The 26,561-nt window shown below is 42.0% G+C and overlaps 1 protein-coding gene across 1 annotated transcript in view; it reads left to right on the forward strand.

Annotated features, from left to right (window-relative positions):
- The first annotated feature begins 11,510 nt into the window (after positions 1 to 11,510).
- Positions 11,511 to 26,561, forward strand: part of LOC141048295 (annexin A1-like) — a 74,476-nt gene continuing 59,425 nt past the window's right edge. The window contains exons 1-4 of the mRNA XM_073543748.1: positions 11,511 to 11,646; positions 16,449 to 16,523; positions 16,663 to 16,750; positions 22,384 to 22,478. Of these exons, the coding sequence (XP_073399849.1) occupies positions 16,458 to 16,523; positions 16,663 to 16,750; positions 22,384 to 22,478 (249 nt within the window). The 5' untranslated portion in view covers positions 11,511 to 11,646; positions 16,449 to 16,457. The remainder of the gene's footprint in view (positions 11,647 to 16,448; positions 16,524 to 16,662; positions 16,751 to 22,383; positions 22,479 to 26,561) is intronic.

Here is a 26,561-nt window from a genome sequence, read left to right on the forward strand (position 1 = left end):
TAGAATGCAGCAACATATTCGACTGCTGCTCCATTAATTTCCAATGTACCTGCCACGCTCTGTGCTCAGCTCTATCCAGCAGCCCCATGGACATTGAATGAAGTGGCAGTCAGGCATCAGACCTGATGTTCCATCTTTAAAGAGGGATAAAAGTGCCCAATCGAGGATAAAATAAGTTTAAGAAAGAAGTTGTTCAAGGCTTCTTTCTTCCATCACACTTCATTATTAAAAGCATGGGAATTATCACAATGCCATAAAAAGGACGTGAAAGATGACAAAAAAAACACCCAACGCTTGTTCTGGATGGCAAACCTTGACATCATAGTTTGAGCTCATTTTACTACACTTTCCCAGTACATCTTTGTACATCACTGCTTACACTTTAGTTGTTTTTATTAAGAAGAACTTTACCATTATTACTAAGATACCATGGCAGATTTATTCATAATCTGCCAGTACTAAACATTACCTTGTTCTTTAATGAATGTGATTTCACAATTTATTAGTATATGATGTTATAAAAAATTCATAAATTACGAGAGGCTATAAATTATAAAGGAATTTTACTTTTTATTGTAGGGATCCCTGTGATTTTTCTGCAATGCTTCCTATTGAACAAGTCACAGCCTGATTCAGACATACCAACATTTTCTCATAAGTGGTGCATATTTTTTTAAAGGGATGTAACTAACCTTATGTAAATACAGAGACAATGTGCATTGCATTTTTAGAACTTAGTCACTTGGAATTACAGGTCAACAATACAACCTCTGGCAGCTTCAGTGGGCTAGCGAATTCTTCAAGTCTAACCTGATTCTCTACTTTTTGTACAGTGCCTTGTAAAAGTATTCACACCCTTTGAATTTTTACACATTTTTTCTCATTACTGGCACAGACATAAATGTATTTTATTTGGTTTTTATGTGATATACCAACACAAAGTAGAAATTATTTGTGAAGTGTAAATTAAATGATACATGGTTTTCTAAATTTAAAAAGATATAAACCTGAAAATTGTGACGTGCATTTGTATTCAGCCCCCCTGAGTCAATACTTTGTAGGACCACCTTTCAGTGTATTTACTGCTGCAAATCTTTTGGGGGTATGTTTCTACCAGCTTTGTACCTTTAGGGGCTGTAATTTTTGTCCATTCTTTGCAAACCAGCTCAGGCTCAGTGAGATTAGATGGAGTCATCTGTGAAAAACAATTTCCAAATCTTGCCATAGATTCTCAGTTGGATTTAGATTTGGACTGAGACTGGGCCATTCATACATATGAATATGCTTTGTTGAAAAACCATTTAATTGTAGGTCTGGCACTATGTTTAGGGTAATTGTCCTTCTAGAAGGTGACCTTATGTCCCAGTCTCAGTGCTCTTGCAAATCTAACAGATTTTTCTCCAAGATTTCCTTGTATTTAACCTGAGCGGTAGATCTCCATAGCTCCTCCAGATTTACCATCTGCCTTTTGGCTGATTTGCTAATTAGTAGTGATGAGCGAGCATGCTCGCCACTACTCGGTGCTTGCCCAAGCATCTCACTGCTCATGATGCTCAGAGCTCGCCGAGTATTTCCGGGGTTGCTTGGTGGGAGGTCGGGTCCCCCCTGCATATTTAGTGGTCTTTAGCGAGCCAATGAACATGCAGGGATTGTCTGCCCCACACTATAATGCCGCAGCCATGTTGGTTGTGGCATTACAATGATAGGCTGGCAGCACAGCGTCATCAGGTCTATATCAGACCTGGCACCACCATGCTCATCACAGTCTGCTCCGGAATCAGGTAGTGTAGGGAGAGTTGCTGCTGAGCTAGGGAGAGATTTGCTTGGTTCTTACTTAGTGGAGTATACCATATATACTGCTCAAAAAAATAAAGGGAGCACTACAACATAGGATGTGGTATTTTAGTGTTCCCTTTATTTTTTGAGCAGTATATAATGCACATATCATCTCAACTAACAATCCTTCTGAGGACTAATAAAGCTGCATAGATATCAGGGCTAGGCAGGCAGGCAGTGTATGTGGCAGACTGCAGTGCATATAGCAAGAGGTTCCCATTCCAGTTCTGTCTGCTGCTGCTATTACAGATATTTGTAGACATAGCCCCAGGTATCAGGGGCCAGGAATAATTGTTTTACAGGCCAGCTATTTCAAACTGTGGTTTGTCTGTCACACGGATCAGAGATAAAAATTGGGCTCAAAATTCTGCCATTTCTGGTCTCCCTTTAAATTGTGTTGCAGTGTGTTAGCGAAGTTGACACCAGTTTGCTGGTAAAAATAGCTACCTACAGGCCAGCTATTTAAAACTGTGGTTTGTCATCACATGGATCATATATAACTGCACTCAAAATTCTGCCATTTCTGCCCTCCATTTAATTTTTGTTGCAGTGTGTTAGCGAAGTTATTGACACCAGTTTGCTGGTAAAATTAGTTACCTACAGGCCAGCTATTTCAAACAGTGGTTTGTCCTTCACACGGATCAGAGATGAAAAGTGCGCTCAAAATTCTGCCATTTCTGGTCTCTCTTTAAATTTTGTTGCAGTGTGTTAGCGAAGTTATTGACACCAGTTTTCTGGTAAAAATAGTTACCAACAGGTCAGCAATTTAAAACTGCGGTTTGTCACACAGATCACATATAACTGTGCTCAAAATTCAGCCATTTGTAGTGAATGTGGAAAATATTGTCCTCCATTTAAAATGGGCAAGGTACATGGCAAGGGACAGGAAACTGGACGTGACGGTGATGGTGCATGCAGAGGCTGAGGCCGTGGGCAAGCTGAAATTGTGCTACAAAAAACACCCACATCTTCTCGCCCGACCTTCCTGTCCCAATTACTAGGGGACAGCAGCACAGAACTATTTAACCCAGAGTAGTGTCTAAAAGTTATTTGTTGGATGGCGGAAAATGATTCCAGTCACTTTACAACCACCACCATCCTGTCTTCCACACGGTTAAATCTCAGTAGCCATAAGTCTGGACCTCATATTACCCACCCTGAACCTCCTTCCTCCCACCATGCCGAGTGCCTGGAGAACACTGATCCCACACTTGGACTCTCCAAAGAGCTGTTCATTTTTCCATTTATAGATTTGAGCTTTTTGCCTGATCCACTTGAGCCGGGGCAAGAGGAGAACGCATGTAGCGATGCCCAAATATTTGAGTTGCCATGGTCACACAAAGGCGATGGTGGGAAAGTGTCACAAGAGGTGGACGATGATGGGACACAATTGCCAGAAAGTCTGGAGGAGGATCAGGGTGCGGAATTGGAAGACGAGGTGGTCTGTGGCTGATACCGCTGAACCTATAGCTAGGCATGGTCTTGTGTGACACTGGCCAGAACCTGTAGGTGGCTATGAGGTGAGGCGAGCTCACACAAGTACCATGCCGGGCCCATATATTTAACCCCATGGTTCAGCGGTTTCTCAAAACCCAACCGGAGCAGCCGGATCTGCTTGTCAAAGTACGCCGCTTGTGTACCCATGTTAGAAAAACAGCTAAAGCTTCTGCCGCCCTTGCAGTGCTTCGGCAATATTTGCAGCTTTCCCCATGCATTGGAACTCTACACTGCAGACTTTGGGTGACAATGAGCAAGAGGAGGAAGAGGAAGAACAGGAGCTAGTTGCATGCGCTACAGATGGCACTGCAAGCACAACTGTCATACCATCTGTTCAGCGTAGATGGCCTGAGGACAGGAAGGAGGGGAAAGAGAAGGAGAGCAGTCAGTCATCCTCTTGGTGTGGACACGGAAGTCTTGCCTGTTATGGGTCAGTACTAGAAAGCCCTTTTGTGGAATTATTAAAAAACTTCTCATCTGAAAACGCTGGCTGCAGAGGACACAGTTCGCTAGACAACCAAGGAGTAGAGGCAAGAGAGACACAACTGCAATCCAGCAGAGGCAGGGAAACACCAGCAAAGTTCTGGGAGAGTTTTCTCAGACCCTGTCATCACACAGGCCATGAGGTGCAGGGTACTCTCACAAAGAGTGCAAAGTTTGAAAAGATGCTGAGGGAGTACCTTCCTGACCGTACCAACATCCTCCGTGATTCCTTGTGCCTTATAATTATTGGGTATCCAAGCTGGGCACGTGACATGAACTGGCTTTCTATGCCTTGGAGGTCCTGGCCTGCATTGCCGCTAGTGTTTTGTCAGAGCAGATTTTTAGTGCCGCTGGTGGAATTATGACTGATAAGCGCATCCATGTTAACTGAAAATGCTGACAGGCTGACTCTTATAAAAATGATCAAGGGCTGGATGGGTCTCAATACCACGAATGATAGCAGTGTAACATAAACTCAAATCGAGTGTCTTTTTTTGGGAGGCATATTTCCATGCACCTCTTCACACCCACACATGGGCATACGCTTCCTGATTATGGCTATTTGCTGTCGTCCTCCTCCTTCTCCTCATCCTCATCTTTCTCCACCATATCACCAGGGTAACTGTGGTCCGTGATGCAACACACACATAATTTTTTTAAAGGGTGTTTATGATACCTGTTTAAAAAAAATGGTTATACAGTATGTTCATGTATATCCCCCAGGAGTAAATGTTTGTCAGCCCAAAAACTTAGTACATGGGCATTACAAGTATAGAGGAGACTCGCTCCTTTCTAATTGGAACATTCTTTTATGAGGCCCTCATCCATGTCTCTTCCAAGGGGCATTGGAGTGCCTCCAAATTTTTGTCATTCCTTGCATTCACTGCAAAGGCAAATACTATGGGAGACCCACTTCCTAATAATGGAAGCCCCTCCTTCGAAATAAAGAAATAAAGGGGGGTCTCATGGCCTCACAGACCTGGAGTGAATGGTTCCATATTTAATGGTTAATTCCTGTCATGGTTTGTGGAGTCAAATAAAGGTCAAAAGTTAGCTGTGGCAGTTGCCATGAGCGGTTAGATCCATTTTTAACTGGTTCTTGGCGCCCTTTTTAAATAAATTTCATTGGCTTTTGGTGGGCAAATTGAAAGTATTTAAACCCTGTTTTTTCGCTATTGTGCCATATCGGAGTTTTTTTCTGAAGAAATAAGATACCACCCACCCTCCCTTATTGCTTTACTTTCTTGTCGTGATGTGTTATTTTTGGGAAAATCGCCCTACACCAGGGCGGATTGGTTGCTTGGTGATTCATTTAAGATTATTTGGTGGAATATTACTTGTTTTCAAGATATCTTTTCAGTAGCCCAAAATAAAAACATAGCGGCCATTTATTCCAATCCTGTTGTCTGTATTTATGCACGATTGGGTCTCGTGATGCCATGGGAACATTTTTTCATGAGGTCCTTCTTTATGACTCTTCAAAGGGGCATTGGAGTGCCTCCAAATTTTGGGCAGCCCTGCCACTCACTGCATACCCAATACAGTGTAGGAGACCCACTGTTTAATAATGGAACAACAAAGCATAGCCAGCTGATGGCTCTCTAAGAATAGTGAGGGCTGACTGCTGGCCTTTTAAGAATAGTAAAGGCCGCCTGATGGCCCTATAAAAATAGGTTCTGTGACTTTCAGTATTGCTTCATAAATAAAACAGGATGTGTCTGATGATGTGTCACACACCACATGGCCAGAATAGGTTGTAAAATGTTAAAATGACATTTCCCAGTGAATGCATTTGTCTTGGTTGAAAGCAATGCTAAAGTTCAAAAGCGCATCAAAAACGCTACATGTGAACATAGCCCAAGGTGTGGAGGAGTATTTTTGTTTTGGTTATTTATTTTGCCTTATATACAAGTCATTACCCTGGAAAGGATGCTCCTTAACATATTTCCCAGGAATATCCAATCTGGTTTCGTTTTTGTATGTTTTATTGTGAGTCTGTAAGAGTGGCATATGACATTGTTCACAGCAGTGACCTGGGAGTCAGAAATGCTTCCAGGAGTCTTCGTCTTGCTGTTCCCATGTCATTTAAGCACTATTCCCATCGATTTCCGCAATTTTTAGTCCCTCTGCAGACCTCCGGGGGGGTCGCCAGAAAAATGCTTGGTTTTCCCATAGACTTGCATTGGGCTTGTTGCTTGGGTCGAGTACCCGAATATTCCAATTTGCTAGACCCGAGCAACGAGCACCCGAGCATTTTAGTGCTCGCCCATCACTACTAATTATGTGATATCTGGAGGCAATTGGTCACTCATGATTTTATTTAAGGGTAGCAGACTACAGGGGTCTAGATTCAAATGCAAATCACAATGTTCAGATTTAGGTCTTTAAAATAATTATAAAACCATGTTTAATTTTATTTACATTTCACAAATACTTGCTATTTTGTGTTGGTATATCACATAAAATGCCCAAAAAATACATTTAAGCTTGTGGAAGTAACAGTAAAAAAGTGGAAAAGTTCATGGGGTACGAATACGTTTTCAAGGAACGGAATGTAATACCCCTGTAATGTGCTGACTAACTGTAATAACAAGATTTCTTAACATTGTATGAAAAATTAACTTGTATTAGTGCCATTCCACACTTCTAGTTTCCCAATCTATATTGTTGAAGTATGAGAAGAAACTATCACGTGAAAACTGGGGGAGTAGTTAAAGGGAATCTGTCACCAGGTTTTTGCCACTTAATTTGAGAGCAACATAATGTAGAGACAGAGATTAGTAAAAATGCTGCCATATCATCCTTTATATTAATTATCTTGCCCCCACCACTGATTGACAAATGTATGTGCATGGGCAGAAAGCTGCCAGTCATGTGGGCCGAGCTATACATAGCTCAGCATTCTGAGAACTGGTAGAACTACAACAAGCAGCCCAGTTATTGATACATCGCTGGAATCTGGATTTCTACCACTACATTATGCTGCTCTGAAAAACCTGATGACAGGCTCCCTTTAAGCATTATGCATATGCCAACAAGATCACATTCAAAGCCATAGTTTCAGTGCTGCAAGGCCCAAGTACTAACCTCTGAATCACTGTACAAGCCTAGTTGTGGTTGTCTGTTTTCTCAATTGAGGTTTCAGAGCTATTCCCACTACTTAACCACTGAACCACTTATATCTCTGGCAATCAAGGGTCATTTTTATCTTCCTAAAAATACAAATCTTGCATACTGATTACATATACTGTATATATACATATACAGTTGAAACCAGAAGTTTATATACACTATCTAGAAAGGCACACATGCATGTTTTTCTCAATATCTGACATGAAATCAGATTAAACCTTTCCCATTTTGGGTCTTTTAGGATCACCATAATTATTAATATTTGCCAGATGCCAGAATAATTAGAGAGATATAATGTTTTAAGGCATTTTTACTACTTACTGCAATATCAAAAGGTTACATACACGAAGACTACTATGCCTTTAAATAATTCTGAACTGCCCAGATGATGATGTCATGTGTTTTGAAGCTTCTGATAGGTCTTTTGGCAACATCTGAGCTAATTAGAGACACACATGTGGATGTATTATAATGCACACCTGAAACACACTGCTTCTTTGTGTAGCATCTGGGAAAGTCTCAAAAAATCAGCCAAGATACCAGGAAGAGAATTGGGGACTTGCACAAGTCTGGCTCATCCTTGGGTACAATTTCAAGATATCTGAAGGTGCCTCGTTCATTTTTACAAACAATTATATGCAAGTACAAACAAGATGGAAATGTCCAGCCATCATACTGCTCAGGAAGGAGACAGGTTCTGTATCCCAGCGGTGAACGTGCTTTTGTTCGACATGTGCATATCAACACAAGGACAAAAGCAAAATACATTGTGAAGATGATGTCAGAAGCTGGTTAGATTGTGTCAATACCCTCAGTGAAATGAGTACTGTATCAACATGGGCTGATAGGCCTCTCTGCAAGGAAAAATCCATTACCCCCAAAAGAAACATACAAAAGAAAGATTAATGTTTGCAAATGCACACAGGAACAAAGACTTTATTTTTGGAGACATGTCCTGTGGTCTGATAAAACTAAAATTGAACCTTTGGGGCATAATGACCATCGCTATGTTTGGAGGAAAAAGAGAGAAGCTTGGAAGCCTAAGAACCATCCCAATTGTGAAACACGGGGGTGGCAGCATCATGTTGTGAGGTTGTTTTGCTTCAGGAGGAACTGGTGCACTTCACAAAATAGGTGACATCAGAAGATTATGTGGCAATACTGAAGCAACATCTCAAGACATCAGCCAGGAAGTTAAAGCTTGGGCGGAAATGGGTCTTCCAAATGTACAATAACCCAAAGCATACTGTCAAAATGGTAACAAAGTGGCTTAACCCCAATAACGACCGCTTATACGCCTTTTAACGGCGGTAATTAAGGGTACTTAAACCACAGCGCCGTTAATTCACGGCGCTGTGGAGAAAGTAAATAGTGCCCCCCAGTGTCGAATTTTCCCCTGGATCTCGGCTGCCGAGGGTAGCCGAGACCCCAGAGAACATGAATCAGGTCGGTTTTTACCGACCCCGCTTTTGCGATCACCGTTATTAACCCTATAATGGCGATGGCAAAAAAAAGCAGCAATTTTGCATTTAATTTCTCTTCCTCTGATGTGATCGCACATCAGAGGAGAGAGAAATAAGGTCCTCGATCCCCCCCGGTACCTCCCGGTGGTCGTGGATCCCCTCCCGGTGGTCCTGTGTCCCACCGGCGTCCACCGGTGGGCGCTGCCATCTTGGATCTGGAAGAAAATGGCGGGCACATGTGCAGTGCGCCCACAGCAAATCTGCAGGCTCTGGCTGGCAGATTCCATTCATTCATTTTGATCACTGTCATGAACTGTCATAGTGATCAAAATAAAAAAATAGTAAATAACCCCTCCGTTTATCACCCCCTTAGCTAGGCAAACATAATGAAATAAAGAAAATATTTTTTTTAATTTTTCCATTAGGGATAGGGTTAGGGCTAGGGCTAGGGTTAGGGTTAGTGTTAGAATTAGGGTTAGGGTTGGAATTAGGGTTAGGGCTAGGGTTAGGGTTAGGGCTAGGGTTAGGGCTAGGGTTAGAATTAGGGTTAGGGTTAGAAATATGGTTAGGGCGTATTAGGATTAGTATTAGAATTAGGATTAGTAATTAGGGTTGGGATTAGAGTTAGGGTAGGTATTAGGGTTAGGGGTGTGATGGGGTTACTATTGGAGCTATAATTGAGGTGTTTCCACTATTTACCAACTTTGGGGGTCTAATTTCTCCTGTTACCCTTGGGAAAATAAAAAAATTGGGGGCTAAAAAATCACTATTGTGGAAAAAAAAGACTTTTTATTTTCACGGCTCTGCGTTATAAACTTCTGTGAAGCACTTTGGGGTTCAAAGTGCTCACCACACATCTAGATAAGCTCCTTGGGGGGTCTAGTTTCCAAAATGGGGTCACTTGTGGGGGGTTTATACTGTTTAGGCACATCAGTGGCTCTGCAAACGCAACATGACGCCCGCAGACCATTCCATCAAAGTCTGCATTCCAAAATGGTACTCCTTCCCTTCCGAACTCTCCTATGTGCCCAAACAGTGGTCCCACGCCACATATGGGGTATCAGTGTACTCAGGACAAATTGCACAACAACTTTTGTGGTGCAATTTCTCCTGTTACCCTTAGGAAAAAAAAATAGTGGGCTAAAAAAATAATTTTTGAGAAAAAAATTATTTTTTATTTTCACGACTCTGCGTTTATAAACTTCTGTGAAGCACTTGGGGGTTCAAAATGCTCACCACACATCTAGATAAGTTCCTTAACGGAACTCCTTAACATAAGTTCCTTAAGTTTCCAAAATGGTGCCATTTGTGGAGTTTTTTCACTGTTTAGGCACATCAGGGGCTCTCCAAAAGTGACATGGCGTCCAATCTCAATTCCAGCCAATTCTGCATTGAAAAAGTCAAACGGTATTCCTTCCCTTCTGAGCTCTGCCGTGCGCCCAAACAGTGGTTTACCCCCACATAAGGGGTATCAGTGTACTCAGGACAAATCGTACAACTGTGGGGGTATGATTTCTCCTGTTACCCTTGTAAAAATAAAAATTTGGGGGGTGAAAAGATCATTTAAAAAAAGATTTTTTATTTTCACGGCTCTACGTTAGAAACATCTGTGAAGTACTTGAGGGTTCAAAGTGCTCACCACACATCTAGATAAGTTCCTTAATGGGTCTAGTTTCCAAAATGGGGTCACTTGTTGGGGGTTTCCACTGTTTAGGAACATCAGGGGCTCTCTGAACGCAACATGGCATCCGATCCCAATTCCAGCCAATTCTGCATTGAAAAAGTCAAAGGGCACTCCTTCCCTTGCGAACTCTGCCGTGCGCTGAAAAAGTGGTTTACCCCCACATATGGGGTATCGGCGTATTCAGGAGAAATTGCACAACAAATTTTTTGGCTCACTTTCTCTTTTAACACTTGTGAAAATGAAAAAAGTTGGTTTTGAAGTAAATTTTTTGCAAAAAAAGTTAAATGTTAATTTTTTCCTTCCACATTGCTTTAGTTCCTGTGAAGCACTTAAAGAGTTAATAAACTTCTTGAATGTGGTTTTGAGCACCTTGAGGGGTCTAGTCTTTAGAATGTCACTGTTATTTTCTATCATATAGACCCCTCAAAATGACTTTAAATATGATGTGGTCCCTAAAAAAAAATGGTTTTGTAAATTTTGTTGTAAAAATGAGAAATCGCTGGTCAACTTTTAACCCTTATAACTTCCTAACAAAAAAAATTTTGCTTCCAAAATTGTGCTGATGTAAAGTAGACATGTGGGAAATGGTATTTATTAAGAAATTTGTGTGACACATCTCTCTGATTTAAGGGCATAAAAATTTAAAGTTTTAAAATTGCAAAATTTTCAAAATGATCGCCATATTTCCGTTTTTTTTTCATAAATAAACACAAGACATATTGAAGAAATGTTACCACTAACATGAAGTACAATATGTCACAAAAAATATTCTCAGAATCAGCGGGATCTATTAAAGCGTTCCAGAGTTATTACCTCATAAAGTGACAGTGGTCAGAATTGTAAAAATTGGCCTGGTCATTAAGCTGCAAACTGGCTCTGTCACTAAGGGGTTAAGGATGACAAAGTCAATGTTTTGGAGTGGCCATCACACAGCTCTGATCTCAGTTCTACTGAAAATTTATGGGCAAAGCTGAAAAGGCAACCTACAAACCTTGATCAGTTACACCAGTTTTGTCAGGAGGAATGGGTCCAAATTCCGACCAACTTTTGTGACAAGGATATCCCAAACGTTTGACCCAAGTCATTCAGTTTAAGAACAATGATACCAAATACTAATGAAATGCAATCAAACTTTTGACCTTGCAGTAAGTAATAAAAATGCCTTAAAACATTCTCTCTCTCATTAATCTGGCATTTGGAAAATATTAGTAATCATGGAAAACTACATGCATGTGTGTCTCTTTATGTAGTGTATGTAAACCTCTGGTTTCAACTGAACATATATAAAGTTTTCCACATGTGAACAACTGTATGAAGTATTTCTAAACCACAGTTATGTTTGCCAGAGGCAAGGGAGGCATGAGGTCTTTGGATTTGTAGGGAGGTCTTTACATGTCATCTTCACAACCAGACAGCCAATCCTGGTGCTACAGAAAATATCTTTGTGTTGCTAGGTGTGGTTTTGTAAAGTCCTTATAAAAATCAGAAGCCCAAGGCTGCATTCCTCTGCTTAGCATTTGTGAGACGGCTCTGCAGACAGTTCCTTCATCCGTAAGTTTTTACTTTGTTTTTTTTTTTATGCCTCTTGCGCTTTTCTTAGCTTTCTCTATGTGTAGAGTTAAAAACACAGAGAAAAAGCTCTCCAAAGCTATCTGCGTGTGTTAAACATGTTGTAATAATCTGTGAAATGCACTAGTATAGTATAACGAGTAGAATTTAGAATAGTTTAGTGCAGTTCATTTCCTATTTCTGTGGTTTCATTCTCACCATGGAAACATGTTAGGAAGGAAAGCCAAACTGTGAGTCACACCTAACCTTAAACTACGGAAAAACCTTTTAATGCTTTATTTCCAGGCATTCTCCAAATCTATATAATTAGTCTGTATAAAAAGCTGTATGCCTGCATTTATTGGGTTAATGCTGTGAAAGCAAACTTTATAAGGAGACTTTCTTCTATTCTTATTAAACTGGTTTTTCAAGTTCAGGACAACTTTCATCATGTCTGCTTTTGTAATAAGGGTACGGCCATGGGTGTTTTTCATCGCTATACCATCCTAAAAAAGTACTGTATTGTTGGAAAACAATGGGAAACGCTAATAATTAAATACATTTCTGAAGGGAATAACCAGAAAGACTTCTGCCAACAAGAGTGCACTTCTAGGAGTCAGAAGAGGGTCACCAGGGCCGGACTGGCCATCTGGCAGTAGGTCACAGTTATCATTAGAAATATTGGTCTTATAATAAATCTTGCTTTCCTCCATCCAGGGTAATATTAGTAGTAATATATCCCATTTGGTTCATGTGGACGGGGATAGCAAGGACTTGTGTGATTTCATATTCCAGGGCTGAATTCCCACCCCAGTCGGTACCTGGGGGTCACACACAGGATTTCTGCAGTTTGAACCCTTAAAACTTTCCTCCATATTTGCCAATACAGTAACACTTATTTTTCTTATATTACATGATTACATGCAGCTATAAAGTCAGAAATAAAACTTTTGACTTCTGTAGGAGAGTATTCTGTGCTAGCTGTATGTCCTGTGTGTAGAAAGGGCAAGAGGGAAAAGATGACCTGTCTTCATTTCCCATTGCCAAAGGATGGTCCTGTTTTGTCTGAATCAAAATTTATGTTGGAAGCATTACATCATTGTAATCTTACCACTGGTGACCACAGACGGTACAGGGCCCCTGCACAACAACAGTATGTGGGCCCTTTGTAGTCCAGCAGCTCACCGTAATGCACAATTCCACCTGTTTTGGAGGTGGATATGGTCCTTCCTGCTTCTTGGACTCCTGTATGGCTGCACGGTTTACACCTATGGTATGTCCTTCCCAAGGCATGCACATATAAATCAGGGTGCCCCATAGCAGAAGTACTAATTGGGCCCCCTCGCAAAAAATAAGGGTTCGCAGAAGATCATACCTCACAACTTTGCAGCCCTTAAAAAATAATTTTGCGGCATACCGCCAACAGTAGCAGACCACATGGCCATTATGGGACACATGAATCTGGAGGAGGGGAGGGTGCTGTTTTGAAAAACCGTTGCGACTTTAATTTTGCCGTTCTCCCAGCTCCACCAAATTGGACAGAACTGGGATGGGGCACGACAGGGGCAATACACTGCAGATCATCTATTTCCTGATGAGCTGTGGTGTTATCCACATCATAAATCTTACCACAGTCAGGGACTGGAGACTGGAGTTAGATTTCTGGTGTTGCACAAGAAGGCATGCCCTGCTAGCCAGAAACTGAAGATTCGTAGAGAGACGTGGACCCCTTTGTAAGTTAGGAGCATCTGACGCCACGGCCCCTCTACCACCATCATCAAGAACAGCGAGAAAATTGTTGGTCTTCATGAATCAGAACCTGTATGTTTTTATTAACATACTGTAATACATTTTATCCTCAAAATACTGAAATACAACAATATACAAAGTTGAAAATCAAATTCATTTTGACATATTTAATACGCCCTTTGCCAATCAGGGTGTGGCATCCATTCGCTGGTATAGTGAAATCTTTTCACGTGTCTTTTACCTCTGCTTAGCATAATAATCTCCTACACAGTTATTTGGGTTGCCAACCGTCCATAAATTTATAGACAGTTCATAGAAAACAAGTGTTTTTCTGCATTAATTTGCAAAAAAAAGAAAGCTGTCCATGATTTTAATTTTTTTTTCCATACTTATACGTACTAAAAAGGTTGAGTGCCTATTTGTTAGACAATCCCTGTATGTGTAGCAACTGTCGAACAGCTGAGAGACATGCAGCTACAGCAACTCGAACATAGTATTAGAGCACGCCGAAGATACTCTATTAGCGCTCGAGCATGCTCAGATAACACCGTAGCCCAGCACCCTCTCTTATCACTACTGACCACCAATCACTACTGAGTCCACCATGGGTGTCCACATTTGAAGAATTTGCCTCTAAGTTCCAAAGAATCAGGGTTTATCCTTCTGTATAAGTGAAAGTGGCAGAAGGTGAGTATGTTACACTGTGCCTGTGTCATCGTAGAGTTGTGCCTGTATCTATAGTTTATAGTGTGGAGTCTGCATTATACACTACAGCTCTGGCAAAAATTAAGAGACCACCACATCAAAACCCTGTCATGGGCAGCCCATTATCCAGAACTGAACCCCATTGAAAACCTCTGGAATGTAATCAAGAGGACACAAGCCATCAAACAAAGAAGAACGGCTTTAATTTCTGGGCCAAAAGCAGTGTGAAAGACTGGTGGCAAGCATGCCAAGACGCATGAAAGCTGTTTTTAAAAATCATGGTTATTCCACAAAATATTGATTTCTGAACTCTTCCTGAGTTAAAACATTAGTATTGTTGTTTCTAAATGATTATGAACTTGTTTTCTTTGCATTATTTGAGGTCTGAAAGTACTGTTTTTTTTTTTTTTTTTTTTAATTTTGACCATTTCTCATTTTCAGAAAAAAAAATTTATTGCTTGGAAATTCGGAGCCATGTTGTCAGAAGTTTGTAGACTAAAAGAACAATTTACATTTTACTCAAAAATATACCTATAAAGAGAAATATCAGACAAACTGAACATTTGAAAGTGGTCTCTTCATTTTTGCCAGAACTATATATAGTATAGATTTTTGCAACACTTTTTAAAGGAAAAAGCTCGAGTTAGATGTTAGCTGGTTATCTGACATGTTTTTCTTTATTCTTGGTGCATATTTTGGGTCAGTGAGCCTTTTTTCAAAATGCATCATCCTTATGGCCTTCTTGTTTTCTAGTCCAAAAAAGAGTTCTTCTTAGCATCCAAGATGGACTTTTATTCTAGAATTACCCTATGTATTTTATGAGCTTCTAGCCTGTTGCGGAAATATTAGTAACAGGAAATGAGTCACTTTATGCATCGCAGCTATATTAGGAGAATGTAACATTTCCCTTAAGTGGAATGAGAGATTTAGAGCCATCTAGTTACGGTGTATTGCCAGGTCTGCAATTGTGGCCACTTTTTAAATCTGTTGGTAAACGTAATACATTTTCATGCTTGGAGAATTGCTAACGTTTCTGTAGCTATGTACATATTTCTAAGATCAGAAAAGCAAAAGTGGTAAGTCAAGGATTAATTACAAGGATGGTCTGATTTCCTGTGCGTTGAGAATAATATAGTTAAAAACACCATCACTGCTTAAAGGTATAGCTCATAGGTCTTATCAGCATGTTGCTTTAATCTTTACTTTCCGAGTCCCCATTGGTCTTTTTCACCCATGTTCACTATAGACCACTCTGAGCCACAGTTATTTCATAACACAATCAACTGAAGTTCCCCATTTTACAACAGTGACCACAAGGTAAAGGAGGCCATCTCCATCTATAACATTGTCAGCTGGAAACCATATAGCTGCCATCTATAATGCCTATATTATAATGGCCGTCAGTGTCCCCAATGCATTAAGTTTGGAAACAGTTCTTGCATAGTGTCCCCTGAACATTGCTGGACACAACACATTAAAAGAAAAATATGCTATGGCAAGAAGATAACGTGAGTCTATCAGCACAAAATGACTGTTCAAACCAAGCACAAGGGCTCAGTGCACTTTTAGCGCTGTCAAACAGTTCAGTGCTCTTTCTCACCATCACCTACTTCTTTTCCATCTATCGCCACCTCCTCTTCCTTGATTGACAGCTCTGAGTTTGCAGGACGCAGAAAAGGGTGGAGCTAGATGGTAAACAAGTACATGGGAAGGTGCATTGAATTGCTTGTCCATGCCATTCCCAGCGTCTTTTAACCATTTCAGGTTTCCAAAGATGTCGAGCGGTTAAAAGAAGTGACCTGACAATTCTTGACGCATCTTTAGCTCAAGACTCTCTTTACAATACAAGCCAATGGAAAGAGTCAAAAGATGTCCGGGTATCTTTTTGAGCGTTTTGTCAATGCTTTTTCTTCAAACTCCACTGGTGATTTCTTCATTGTTGAATGGAGTTTAAAAACACATCTAGAAAAGTCCAACACAAAAGTCTGCCCTCCTTCCCCCCAAAAATAAAATGCTTGATAAGTTAACAAAGCCCTGCCAGTGGTCAAAAATAATGAAAATTGCTTGGGAAACTACAAAAAAGTGCTAAAAAAAGACAATTTAGATTTACAACATGCCAAAGAAAAGGAGCGATTCCTGAAGTGTTTTCCTCTAGAAAAACTGATGCTTTTGGCCACCTGGAAAAAATGTTGTATGAACATACCTTAACAGTTATAAGGAAATCAATGCATACTAAATAAAATTTTGAACAGTTCCAAAGACCAATGTAGAATCAGTTCACCATATCTCAGACTTGCAGCCAACTCTTTTTTTTCATGGCACAATAATTTTTCTTTGTTCCTACTTTACAGATCTACACCATGTCTTTTGTGCAAGAGTTCCTTCGTCAGGCCTTTTACCTGGATGAAAATGCTGAGCATGCAAATGTAATTATATTAAGAACATTTTATATAAACCCACACTTCAGTTATTGCTTTTCTGACGTGTATAAAAGAGTAATAGTTGTAATAGCTAGTTGTTTGCTTTGGCTTATGTGTCTTATAATGGATCATTTTTACTTTTTAGCAAAAAGCCACTGGGGGACTTCAGGCGGCTCCATCATATGACGCTACTGCAGATGCTACAGCCATAGACAGGGCCATCAAAGCTAAAGGTACACCTGGGGCTTATTACCCGCATTTTTATAGGCGATCTGTAGAAATGTAATAATAAATTTGTTCTAATGAAAATAAGGATAAATCAAGCGTCTTCAAAACTGTTGTGTTATAGTGATTATATTTTGGCACATCGAAACATTATGTTGATTAGTAGTGTTGAGCATTCCAATACTGGAATATCGGGTATCGGCCGATATTCACGGTATCAAAATTCCGATACTGAGTTCTGATACTTTTAGTATATCGAATACCGGAATCGGAAGTTCCCATAATGCAATGAGTCAGTTTGATTTTATTCAGCCAATGAGGATCCTAAGAAGTATGGGCACATCCTGTTAGAGCATGTTAGGCATGTAACTACTGGCATGGCTGTGATTGGCTGCTGAAATGATGTCATGATGCACTATAAATGCCGCAGCCACCATTTTGGGTTCACTCTGCTGTGAATTCAGTTAGGGATAGGACACTGCTGTTCTGAGGGACAGTGTGACCTAGCGATTTGCTATATTGTGCTTTACCCAGGCTACTTTATCAACCGCTGTAGCTTTCTTTTGCCTTGCAGTGCTGTTCACGGCTGTCTGCGAGGTCTCTGTGTGTGAGTGCAGCTCACGCTGTAGTGTGTTCTGCAGCCAGCCACCTCCGGTTGTAGTCCACTCAGCGAGCGTCACTGCCTCATACATTGTCCTTTTTTGCATTAGTGCTGCTCATTTTTCCTGATTTCTCCTATTAGTGTGGTTCCATCCGTATCCAGCTAGATTGCTTGCAAACACTATATAGGAGTACTGTAGATAGAGGAGCCTTTCTGCAGCCGTGCAGCGCTAGTGCACAGTTCTCTGCACTGTTCACGGCTGTCTGCAAGGTCTCTGTGTGTGAGTGCAGCTCACGCTGTAGTGTGCTCTGCAGCCAGCCACCTCTTGTTGTAGTCTGCTCAGCGTGCATCACTGCCTCATACATTGTCCTTTTTTGCATTATTGCAGCTCATTTTTCCTGATTTCTCCTATTAGTGTGGTTCCATCCGTATCCAGCTAGATTGCTTGAAAACACTATATAGGAGTAGATATAGGAGCTTTTCTGCAGCCTTGCAGCGCTGTTCACGGCTGTCTGCGAGGTCTCTGTGTGAGTGCAGCTCACGCTGTAGTGTGTTCTGCAGCCACCTCCGGTTGTAGTCCGCTCAGCGTGCGTCACTGCCTCATACATTGTCCTTTTTGCATTAGTGCTGCTCATTTTTCCAGAATTCTCCTATTAGTGTGGTTCCATCCGTATCCAACTGGAATATTTGCAAACACTATATATGAGTAGATAGAGGAGCCTTTCTGCTGGCTTGAGCCCTGCAGCCCCAGCCAGGTTAGTATTAGCCTATTTTTTGGAGCCTCTTCTATTGCATTGTAGGTTACCTTCCTGCATTGTAATAGCTACAAAAAATTTGTGATACTATCGGTTTTACATCTTTGGGCACATCCAGTGTCTTTTTGTGAAAAAACACTGCAAGCACTAAGGGAGAAGGTTGTGGAAGAGGTGGAGGATGAGGAGTCACAAATGCCATCTGCTTCTGGACAGTCTACGCAACGTGGTTCCTCATAAAGGCCTAGGCAGGGGGACACTTTGTGAGGAGGATGAGGAGGAGTCAATGGAGGAGGAAGACATCTGTCCAGAGGAGGGAGTTACACAATGCTCTAGTAGTCAGTATGTAGAGCAAGGGTGGGGCGATGCAGAGCAGGCAGAGATGACACCTCAAGCAGGGGACAGCGTTTCTTAGCCAGTTGGCAGTCTGCAGCACATGGTTGATTTCATGCTGCAGTGCCTGAGAAACGACCACCGCATCGCCCACATTCTCAACACGGCTGATTATTTTACACCCTCCAAGATCCTCACTACCGGGACAACTTACAAAGCCTCATAACACCGTTGAACCGGGAGTGTAAAATGCGGGAGTACCAAGACACATTGGTGCATTCCATCATGTTCTCCATTCCACCCGAGAGCAGTGCTGCTAGTGCTTTACAAAGCAGCTCAGTGCGTCGAGGCAGTGGAGGAAGCTCTGCACAAAGAGGGAGCAGAAGCAGTGCCTCAGCACAAGGCAAGACCAGTATGTCCCAAATTTGGCAAAGTTTTGTGTCCCCGCCACAAATGTCTAAACCATCACAGACGGCTCCAGTCAGCAGGAGCCAACGTTTCCGTCAGATGGTGACAGACTATATGTCTTGCCCTCTCAGTGTTCTTCCACACGGCTCTTCCCCCTTCAAGTTTTGGGTCTCTATGCTGGATACATGGCCAGAGCTTAGCCAGTATGCATTGGAGGTGCTTGCTTGTCCTGCTGCTAGTGTATCATCGGAACACGTCTTTAGTGCCGCAAGTGGTGTACTAACAGACCACCACATGCGAGTATCCTCCGATAACGTTGACCGTCTTACTTTTCTGAAAATGAACAAGGCCTTGATCTTGCAGAAATGTGCCAGTCCTCTTCCAGATTAAATAATTGGTTGGCAACAGTATCCAGGTCTCCTGTTGTGTTCATGCTTCTACCACCTGAACTGTCATCCCTGGGCTCCAACACCGCCAGTTGCTGTTGCAATTTCACCTGCTCTGTCCACATTCACACTACTACAGATTTTAATTTTGCTCCAATTACACCTCAGCCTCCACTCTGTTTCTAGTATTTACCCTGGGCTCCAACACCACCAGTTGCTGCTCAGAAGTGCCGTCTGCACAGTCAACACTTGCTCCTGTGTTATTGGGGTTCAGTAACGCCAGCTGATCCCCTGCTGTGTGTCCGGCAATTTCTCCTGATCCGACCACACTCAGACTTTTACAGATATTAAACTTGCTCCAAATAGGCCTCTGGCTACACTCTGCTTCTCCTGTAATCCCTGGGCTCCAACACTGCCAGTTGCTGCTCAGAAGTGCTGTCTGCACAGTAAACACATGCTCCTGTGTTATTGGGGTTCAGTAACGTCAGCTGATCCCCTGCTGTGTGTCCGGCAATTTCGCCTGCTCTGTCCACATTCACACTACTACAGATATTAATAATAATAATCTTTATTTTTATATAGCGCTAACATATTCCGCAGCGCTTTACAGTTTGCACACGTTATCATCACTGTCCCCATTGGGGCTTACAATCTAAATTCCCTATCAGTATGTCTTTGGAATGTGGGAGGAAACAGGAGTACACGGAGGAAACCCACGCAAACACGGGGAGAACATACAAACTCCTTGCAGATGTTGTCCTTGGTGGGATTCGAACCCAGGCCTAACCACTGAGCCACCATGCTGCCCATATTAAACTTGCTCCAATTAGGCCTCTGGCTACACTCTGTTTCTACTGTAATTCCTGGGCTCCAACACCACCATTTGCTGCTCAGAAGTGTCTTTGGCATGGGTACTCCCTCCTGCCCAGCCTGGTTCCAGTACGCCAGCTGTTTCTGGGTAGTGTCAACGTCACTTTGCCTCCAATATGTTGTACTGTCGTGTTGCGGTCGGGTTAGCCGACTCTATGGTGCCTGCAGTTTAGGTGCTTCCTATGTGGGCTGCAGGATCTGGCAATGAAGGCTGGTTCCGTAGTGCCAATAGGACAAGCTCCCCCTGTAGGACTGTGGGTTTCGGTAACTCCGGCTGGCTCGCGGCCTTGCAACTTTTTTTTTCATGTGTACCTTCTGCTGCCTATCTGAGTTCCAGTACCATTAGCTGGTTCTTTGGTAGTCAATCTTGAATATGTCACCCTGGGTTCCAGTAACGTCAGCTGGTTCCAGGCAGAGTCTTTGGCTTAGGTGCCTCCTTCTCGGTATCCGAGTTCCACCAACGCCTGCTGGTCCTTGGTAGTGCTTTCTGGCACAGGTACCTCCTGCTTAGTAACCGGGTTCCAGTACCATCAGCTGGTCCTCGGTAGTTCCATTGGCTCTTGTACCTTCGGCTACCCATCCAGGTTCCTGTACCGTCAGCTGGTTCTCAGCAGTTCCTCAGCCTTCTTGTACCTACTGCTACATTTCCAAGTTCAAGCTTTTTGAAATGGTTTTTGGTAATCACTCTGGATCTCCCTGACGACGACCCTAAAGACGACGACCCTGAAGACCACCTCGAAGAAGACGACGACCACGAAAACGACGACCCTGGAGACGACGACCCTGAAGACCACCCCGAAGAAGACGACGACACCGAAAACGACGACCCTGGAGATGACGAACCTGAAGACCACCCCAAAGAAGACCAAGAAGATGACCCTGAAGAGGATGATGAAGGAGAAAGTGTGGGAGAAGTAAAAAAGAAGGTGAAGAGCATGGAAGTAGTGAAACATAAATATCTGACAAAATATAAAAAAGCTTAACATAGTCAATATCTTTGTAACTCCGAACGTCTTGAAAAAAATTAATTCCTGCTATTCCATTTGATTGGGCTAAACCTCTATGCCTTTAATGTCTCCTCCACCTCCCCGAATACATTCTACATTATTCTTAGTTGTTTTCCTTCATGTAGAATTAACCTACAAGGAAAGTAAGGGTTTATTTTCATTCCGATATTTGTGTCCCATTGACTTGCATTGGTTTCCGGTATCGGAATCGGCGATATCCGATATTTTTGGGGTATTGGTCCGATCCAATCCTATCCGATATTTCTCGATATCGGAAGGTATCGCTCAACACTATTGATTAGTCTTAAAGCGGTTGACCGAGTATTGACCTTCTCAACCTATGTTTCCTCCAAATAAAATTATAACAGCTATACTCAACTCCAGTGCTGGCACTGTACCAGCTGTATCAGCACTGGTTTGTGTGACAATATATGGCCATTCGGTGGCTGCTTTACTCTCCCCTCCTTCAGACAAATCAGACATCAAGAGTAAGTGAGAGAGGCGTCACAGCTCTACTCTCCTTTGGATGTCAGTTACAACAAGAGGAGAAAGAAGCAGGAGTTGATTGGCCTCAGGGATTGCGTGACATAACAATGTCACACCAGCCCTGAGAGAGCCAGAGCCAACACTGCTGGAATTATGCCGGCATTGGCGGTAAGTATAAGGGCATGTTCAGTATTTGGTCAGTATTTTACATCCATCAGTATTTCTAGTGATGTGTTCCTCTTATGCTTTTCCTCTGATTGTTCCACTCCTAATTTTGCCTTACAAATACTAAGGTAACATACTGCCCAAAAACTGAAAGTGTGATTGTGGCCTGAGTGTTATTATTATACTTGGGGGAAACACAGTGTTTGAGAAAGGGTTGTACAAGTAGTAGACAACCCCTTTGAGAATGCTTGGAAACATGGGTAACATACTACTCTTTAAAACTTGAATTGAACTGTATAGATGAATTGATTTTTTATCTCACATTCATATGGTAAAATCTTTTATGTGCCACAGAGACACACAGAGGTGCAGCATAGCCCCATTACAGAATTTAGGTGGTGAATTGCATATCCATACAACACTCATCTGTGTACGCATCTAAACTATTAGTGTAATTCACCAGTTGCTAAAAATGTTATGACTTTCATTAAGTTGCTTCACTAAATGATGGGTCATATATACAAATTAGCACAACGAAGTATTACAGTCAAAAGCTGCATATATGTTGTTTATTAAGGAAGGCTAAATTAAATTTACTTTAATTGTCATCTTCGTAATTTTTTCTTTTGAAAGGTGTCGATGAAGCAACAATAACTAATATTTTGACCAAAAGAAATAATGCCCAGCGCCAGGCCATTGAGGCAGCCTACAAAAGCTCCACAGGAAAGGTCAGTACAGTAAGATACCTCCAAAACTCCACCTCTGTGACAAGAGCATCACTCTACATAGCAACCAATCACTAAGCATCTTTCAATCACTAAGCATCACATTTCACAGTGATTTCCTTGTAGACAGTTGTGGTAACTGAGGTCTATTATTCTTATCATTTCTATGGTGTTATTGTCCTTCTGTAAAGCTGGAAATAACACAATTTATTACCATGCCGATACAGACCACCCTCTGACACAGACTGCAGGGGGAGTCTAGGGGGAGCCCGGTATCACACAGGATAGGATTAGATACACAACTCAGCACACAGTATCACACAGGATAGGATTAGATATACGGCTCAGCAGTCAGTATCACACAGGATAGGATTAGATACACGGCTCAGCAGACTTTATCACACAGAATAGGATTAGAGACACGGCTCAGCTGACAGTATCACACAGGATTGGATTAGATGTATGGCTCAGCAGACTGTATCACACAGGATAGGATCAGATACTCGGCTCAGCAGACTGTATCACACTGGATAGGATTAGATACACGGCTCAGCAGACTGTATCACACAGGATAGGATTAGATACATGGCTCAGCAGACTGTATCACACAGGATAGTATTAGATACATGGCTCAGCAGACTGTATCACACAGGATAGGATTAGATACACGGTTCAGCAGACAGTGTCACATGGGATAGGATTAAATACACGGCTCAGTAGACAGTAACACACAGGATAGGATTAGATACACAGCTCAGCAGACAGTAACACACAGGACAGGATTAGATACACGGCTCAGCAGACAGTATCACACAGGATAGGATTAAATACACAGCTCAGCAACATGATATGCCAAAGGAGAGGACATTTTCATTTCAAAACTTCCACTCATTCCATCTGATTTGCCTTTTGATTTTAAACGCCTCCAGTTTCCACTTCCACTGGCATTTGAAATGTCCATTAACAAGGCTCAGAGACAGTCCTCGAAGGTAGTATGGATCGATTTGCAATCTCCATGCTTTTCTCATGGTCAACTTTACATGGACTGTTCAAGAGTTGGAACTTCCAAAAATCTGTTCATCTTTGCACCGAAAGGAAAAACCATAAATGTTGTGTAATGATCAACGTGTGACTGGACACACCGCCTCCAGCAGGGCGAATTTATAACACACGTGACCCTGGATACACCACCTACAGTAGGGTGAATTTAAATAATAAGACGTGCAGCTGGATATACCGCCTCCAGCAGGCGAATTTCAGAAATACACGTAAAACCGGATACACCGCCTCCAGCAGGGTGAATTTAAATAAGGGGAAACACCAGGGAAGCAATAGCAATGGTGGGCCCTGCGATAGGGAGCCGGGACATGGAGACCTCCTGCACTCCGCTGAGTCAGTGTCTCTGCACTCCTAACGATCCCTAGGCCGGTTCCGCACCGGGCACCGTTCAGGAACCTAAGAACCCTAGCTCGCCATGCACCTATCCCTTGCTAGTGTAATGGACGGTGCAGAAACTAATCCCACCACTGCACTGAAACACACACAAGGGAAAGTGACAAAACAGGGAACACCACTTACAATAGCTCTGCTCTGTTGCTCTTGCTCCCAGCAGCAGAGTCCACCACAGAATGCATCTTTCCTCCAGAATCGCTGCAACTTCACCAGGCCTTGTCAGAGCTGCAAGGATCTCTCTCACTAGCTCCTTTCTCCACCAAGGATGGTTGGAAATGAATACTATCACCAACAATCAGTGAGAGCACATGACACACCTTTAGGCTATGTGCCCACGTAGCATTTTTCAAGCGTTTTTTTCCTGAGCAGAAACGCATGCCCTTGCATTTTTGACGCGATTGTCAAGCGTTTTGACATGTGTTTTCCCATGCGTTTTTGCAATTACAGTGTATGTATGCGGAATCGCATGCGATTCCGCACAATTAATGAACATGCTGCGTTTTTTTCCGCTAAGTGTTTCCGCAGCGGAAAAAAACGCACCATTAGCACAACATGTGCGTTTTCCATTCTATTACATTAGATGCTTTTCTTAAGCATTTCCACAGCAGAAACGCTGCGGAAACGTTTAAAAAACGCAACGTGGGCACACAGCCTAAGGCTGTGTGCCCACGATGCGATTTTTAAGTGTTTTTGCCGCGATTTTTGGCGTGAAAACGCTGCGAAAACGTTTAAAAATCATGTACAGAACGCACCCCATGCATTCCTTTGGCATTCCGCACATGCTGTGCTAATGCTGCGCTTTTTTCCGCGGCGGAAACGCATAGCGGAAAAAATCGCAGCATGATCATTCTTTTGTGCGGAATCACAAAGAATTGCCACGATTCCACACCCATAGGAATGCATGAGAATCACGGGAACGCATGTGGCTATGCCCACCATGTGGGAAGTTAAGCGTCTCATGTGCGGTTGGTACCCACGGTGTGGAGGAGAGGAGACTGTCCTCCAGGCCCTGGGTACCATACCCCTGTAAAAAAAAGAATAAAAAATAAAAAATCGGGGTATATTTACCTTCCGACGTCCCGCGCTGCATTCCCGGCCTAAGCGTTCCCAGTAATGCCTTGCGGCAAGGTCCTGTGATGACGTGGTCTCGCGTGACTCTAGCGGTCTCGCGAGATCGCTATAGTAACGCGAGACCAACGTCATCACAGGTCTCGCAAGGCATTACTGGGAACGCTGAGGCCCGGGATGGCAGCGTGGGACGTCGGAAGGTAAATATACCCCAATTTTTTATTTTTTCATCATTTTTAACATTTTATCTTTTACTATTGATGCCGCATAGTAAAAAGCTGCTCACACTTGTCAAACACTTTGTTTGACGAGTGTGACGAACCTGTCAATCACTTTCCAAGCGATGCTTCAAATCGCTTGGAAAGTGCTTGAGAAAATCGCGGCAAAATCGCGAACAGAATCACGGTAAAATCGCGGTGAAATCGCGCAGGAAAAAAACGCGCGATTTCTGGGAAGGAGTCCGGTTTTCAGTGTGCATTTTAACACGCAACGTGGGCACATATCCTTATAGTTAAGCCAGAGGAATCACACCTGCTTAATTATCATGTGCAATGACATTTACCACCACCGGGGGCAAACTAAACTGAAACTACAAAAGTGCAATGACCCTAATGGCCACCGGGGGCAAAACTAGGAAAAAGACACCACTGTATAATAACCCTTAATGGCCACCGGGGGGCAAAACCAACCAACCAAGAAAAAAAAGGCTACTTGTGTTTTTATCTGACATGATCCAGCATGGATCATGACATGTTGTTTATCAAAAGGCTCTTGAATGAGTTGAAAATAAAAAGCTATCAAAACTTAGGTAGTCATTTAGTTAATTTGTATTGCAAATCTGTAGTGTTGAATATATGATATGAAATGTTTTTATGTGCAATATAATTATTATAATTTGTTATAACTAACCACAGTTAGTTACTATTCCCGGGCAATGCCGGGCTCTTCAGCTAGTAATTGAATAACCTAGACAAGATGGTTTGTCAGTATATAAAGAGAATGGATAATTTATGTATTTTCTTTGTGGCGATCACCAATCTAAAAGACTATCGCAGCAATTTAGCTGGTTCTCGATAAGAGATTTCACTGTCATATACAGTAGCAGTAAGTCTAAGAAACAATTGCATCTACAAGGGTCAGGAAAAGTAGTCCAAGTAGAGATGGAGTTTTTTAGAAAAATATAGCTTGTTTTAATTGATATGCTAGTAGTCACTAAACAGACATATCAGTTGAGCTGACATGTCCCTGAAAAAAAAAAAATTCCAGCTATACAGCTCTGGCAAAAATTAAGAGACCACTTTCAAATGTTCAGTTTGATTGATTTTTCTCTTTATAGTTTTTTTTTTTAGTAAAATATAAATTGATCTTTTAGTCTATAAACTTCTGACAACATGTCTCCGAATTTCCAAATAAAACATTTTGTATTTTTCTTCTGACAAAGAAAAATGGTCAAAATTAAAAAAAAAAAACAGTGCTTTCAGACCTCAAATAATGCAAAGAAAACAAGTTCATAATCATTTAGAAACAACAATACTAATGTTTTAACTCAGGAAGAGTTCAGAAATC

This window comes from Dendrobates tinctorius, unplaced genomic scaffold, assembly GCF_039654945.1.
Source record: "Dendrobates tinctorius isolate UK_male_01 unplaced genomic scaffold, ASM3965494v1 ptg000134l, whole genome shotgun sequence".
NCBI classification, from domain to species: Eukaryota; Metazoa; Chordata; class Amphibia; order Anura; family Dendrobatidae; genus Dendrobates; species Dendrobates tinctorius.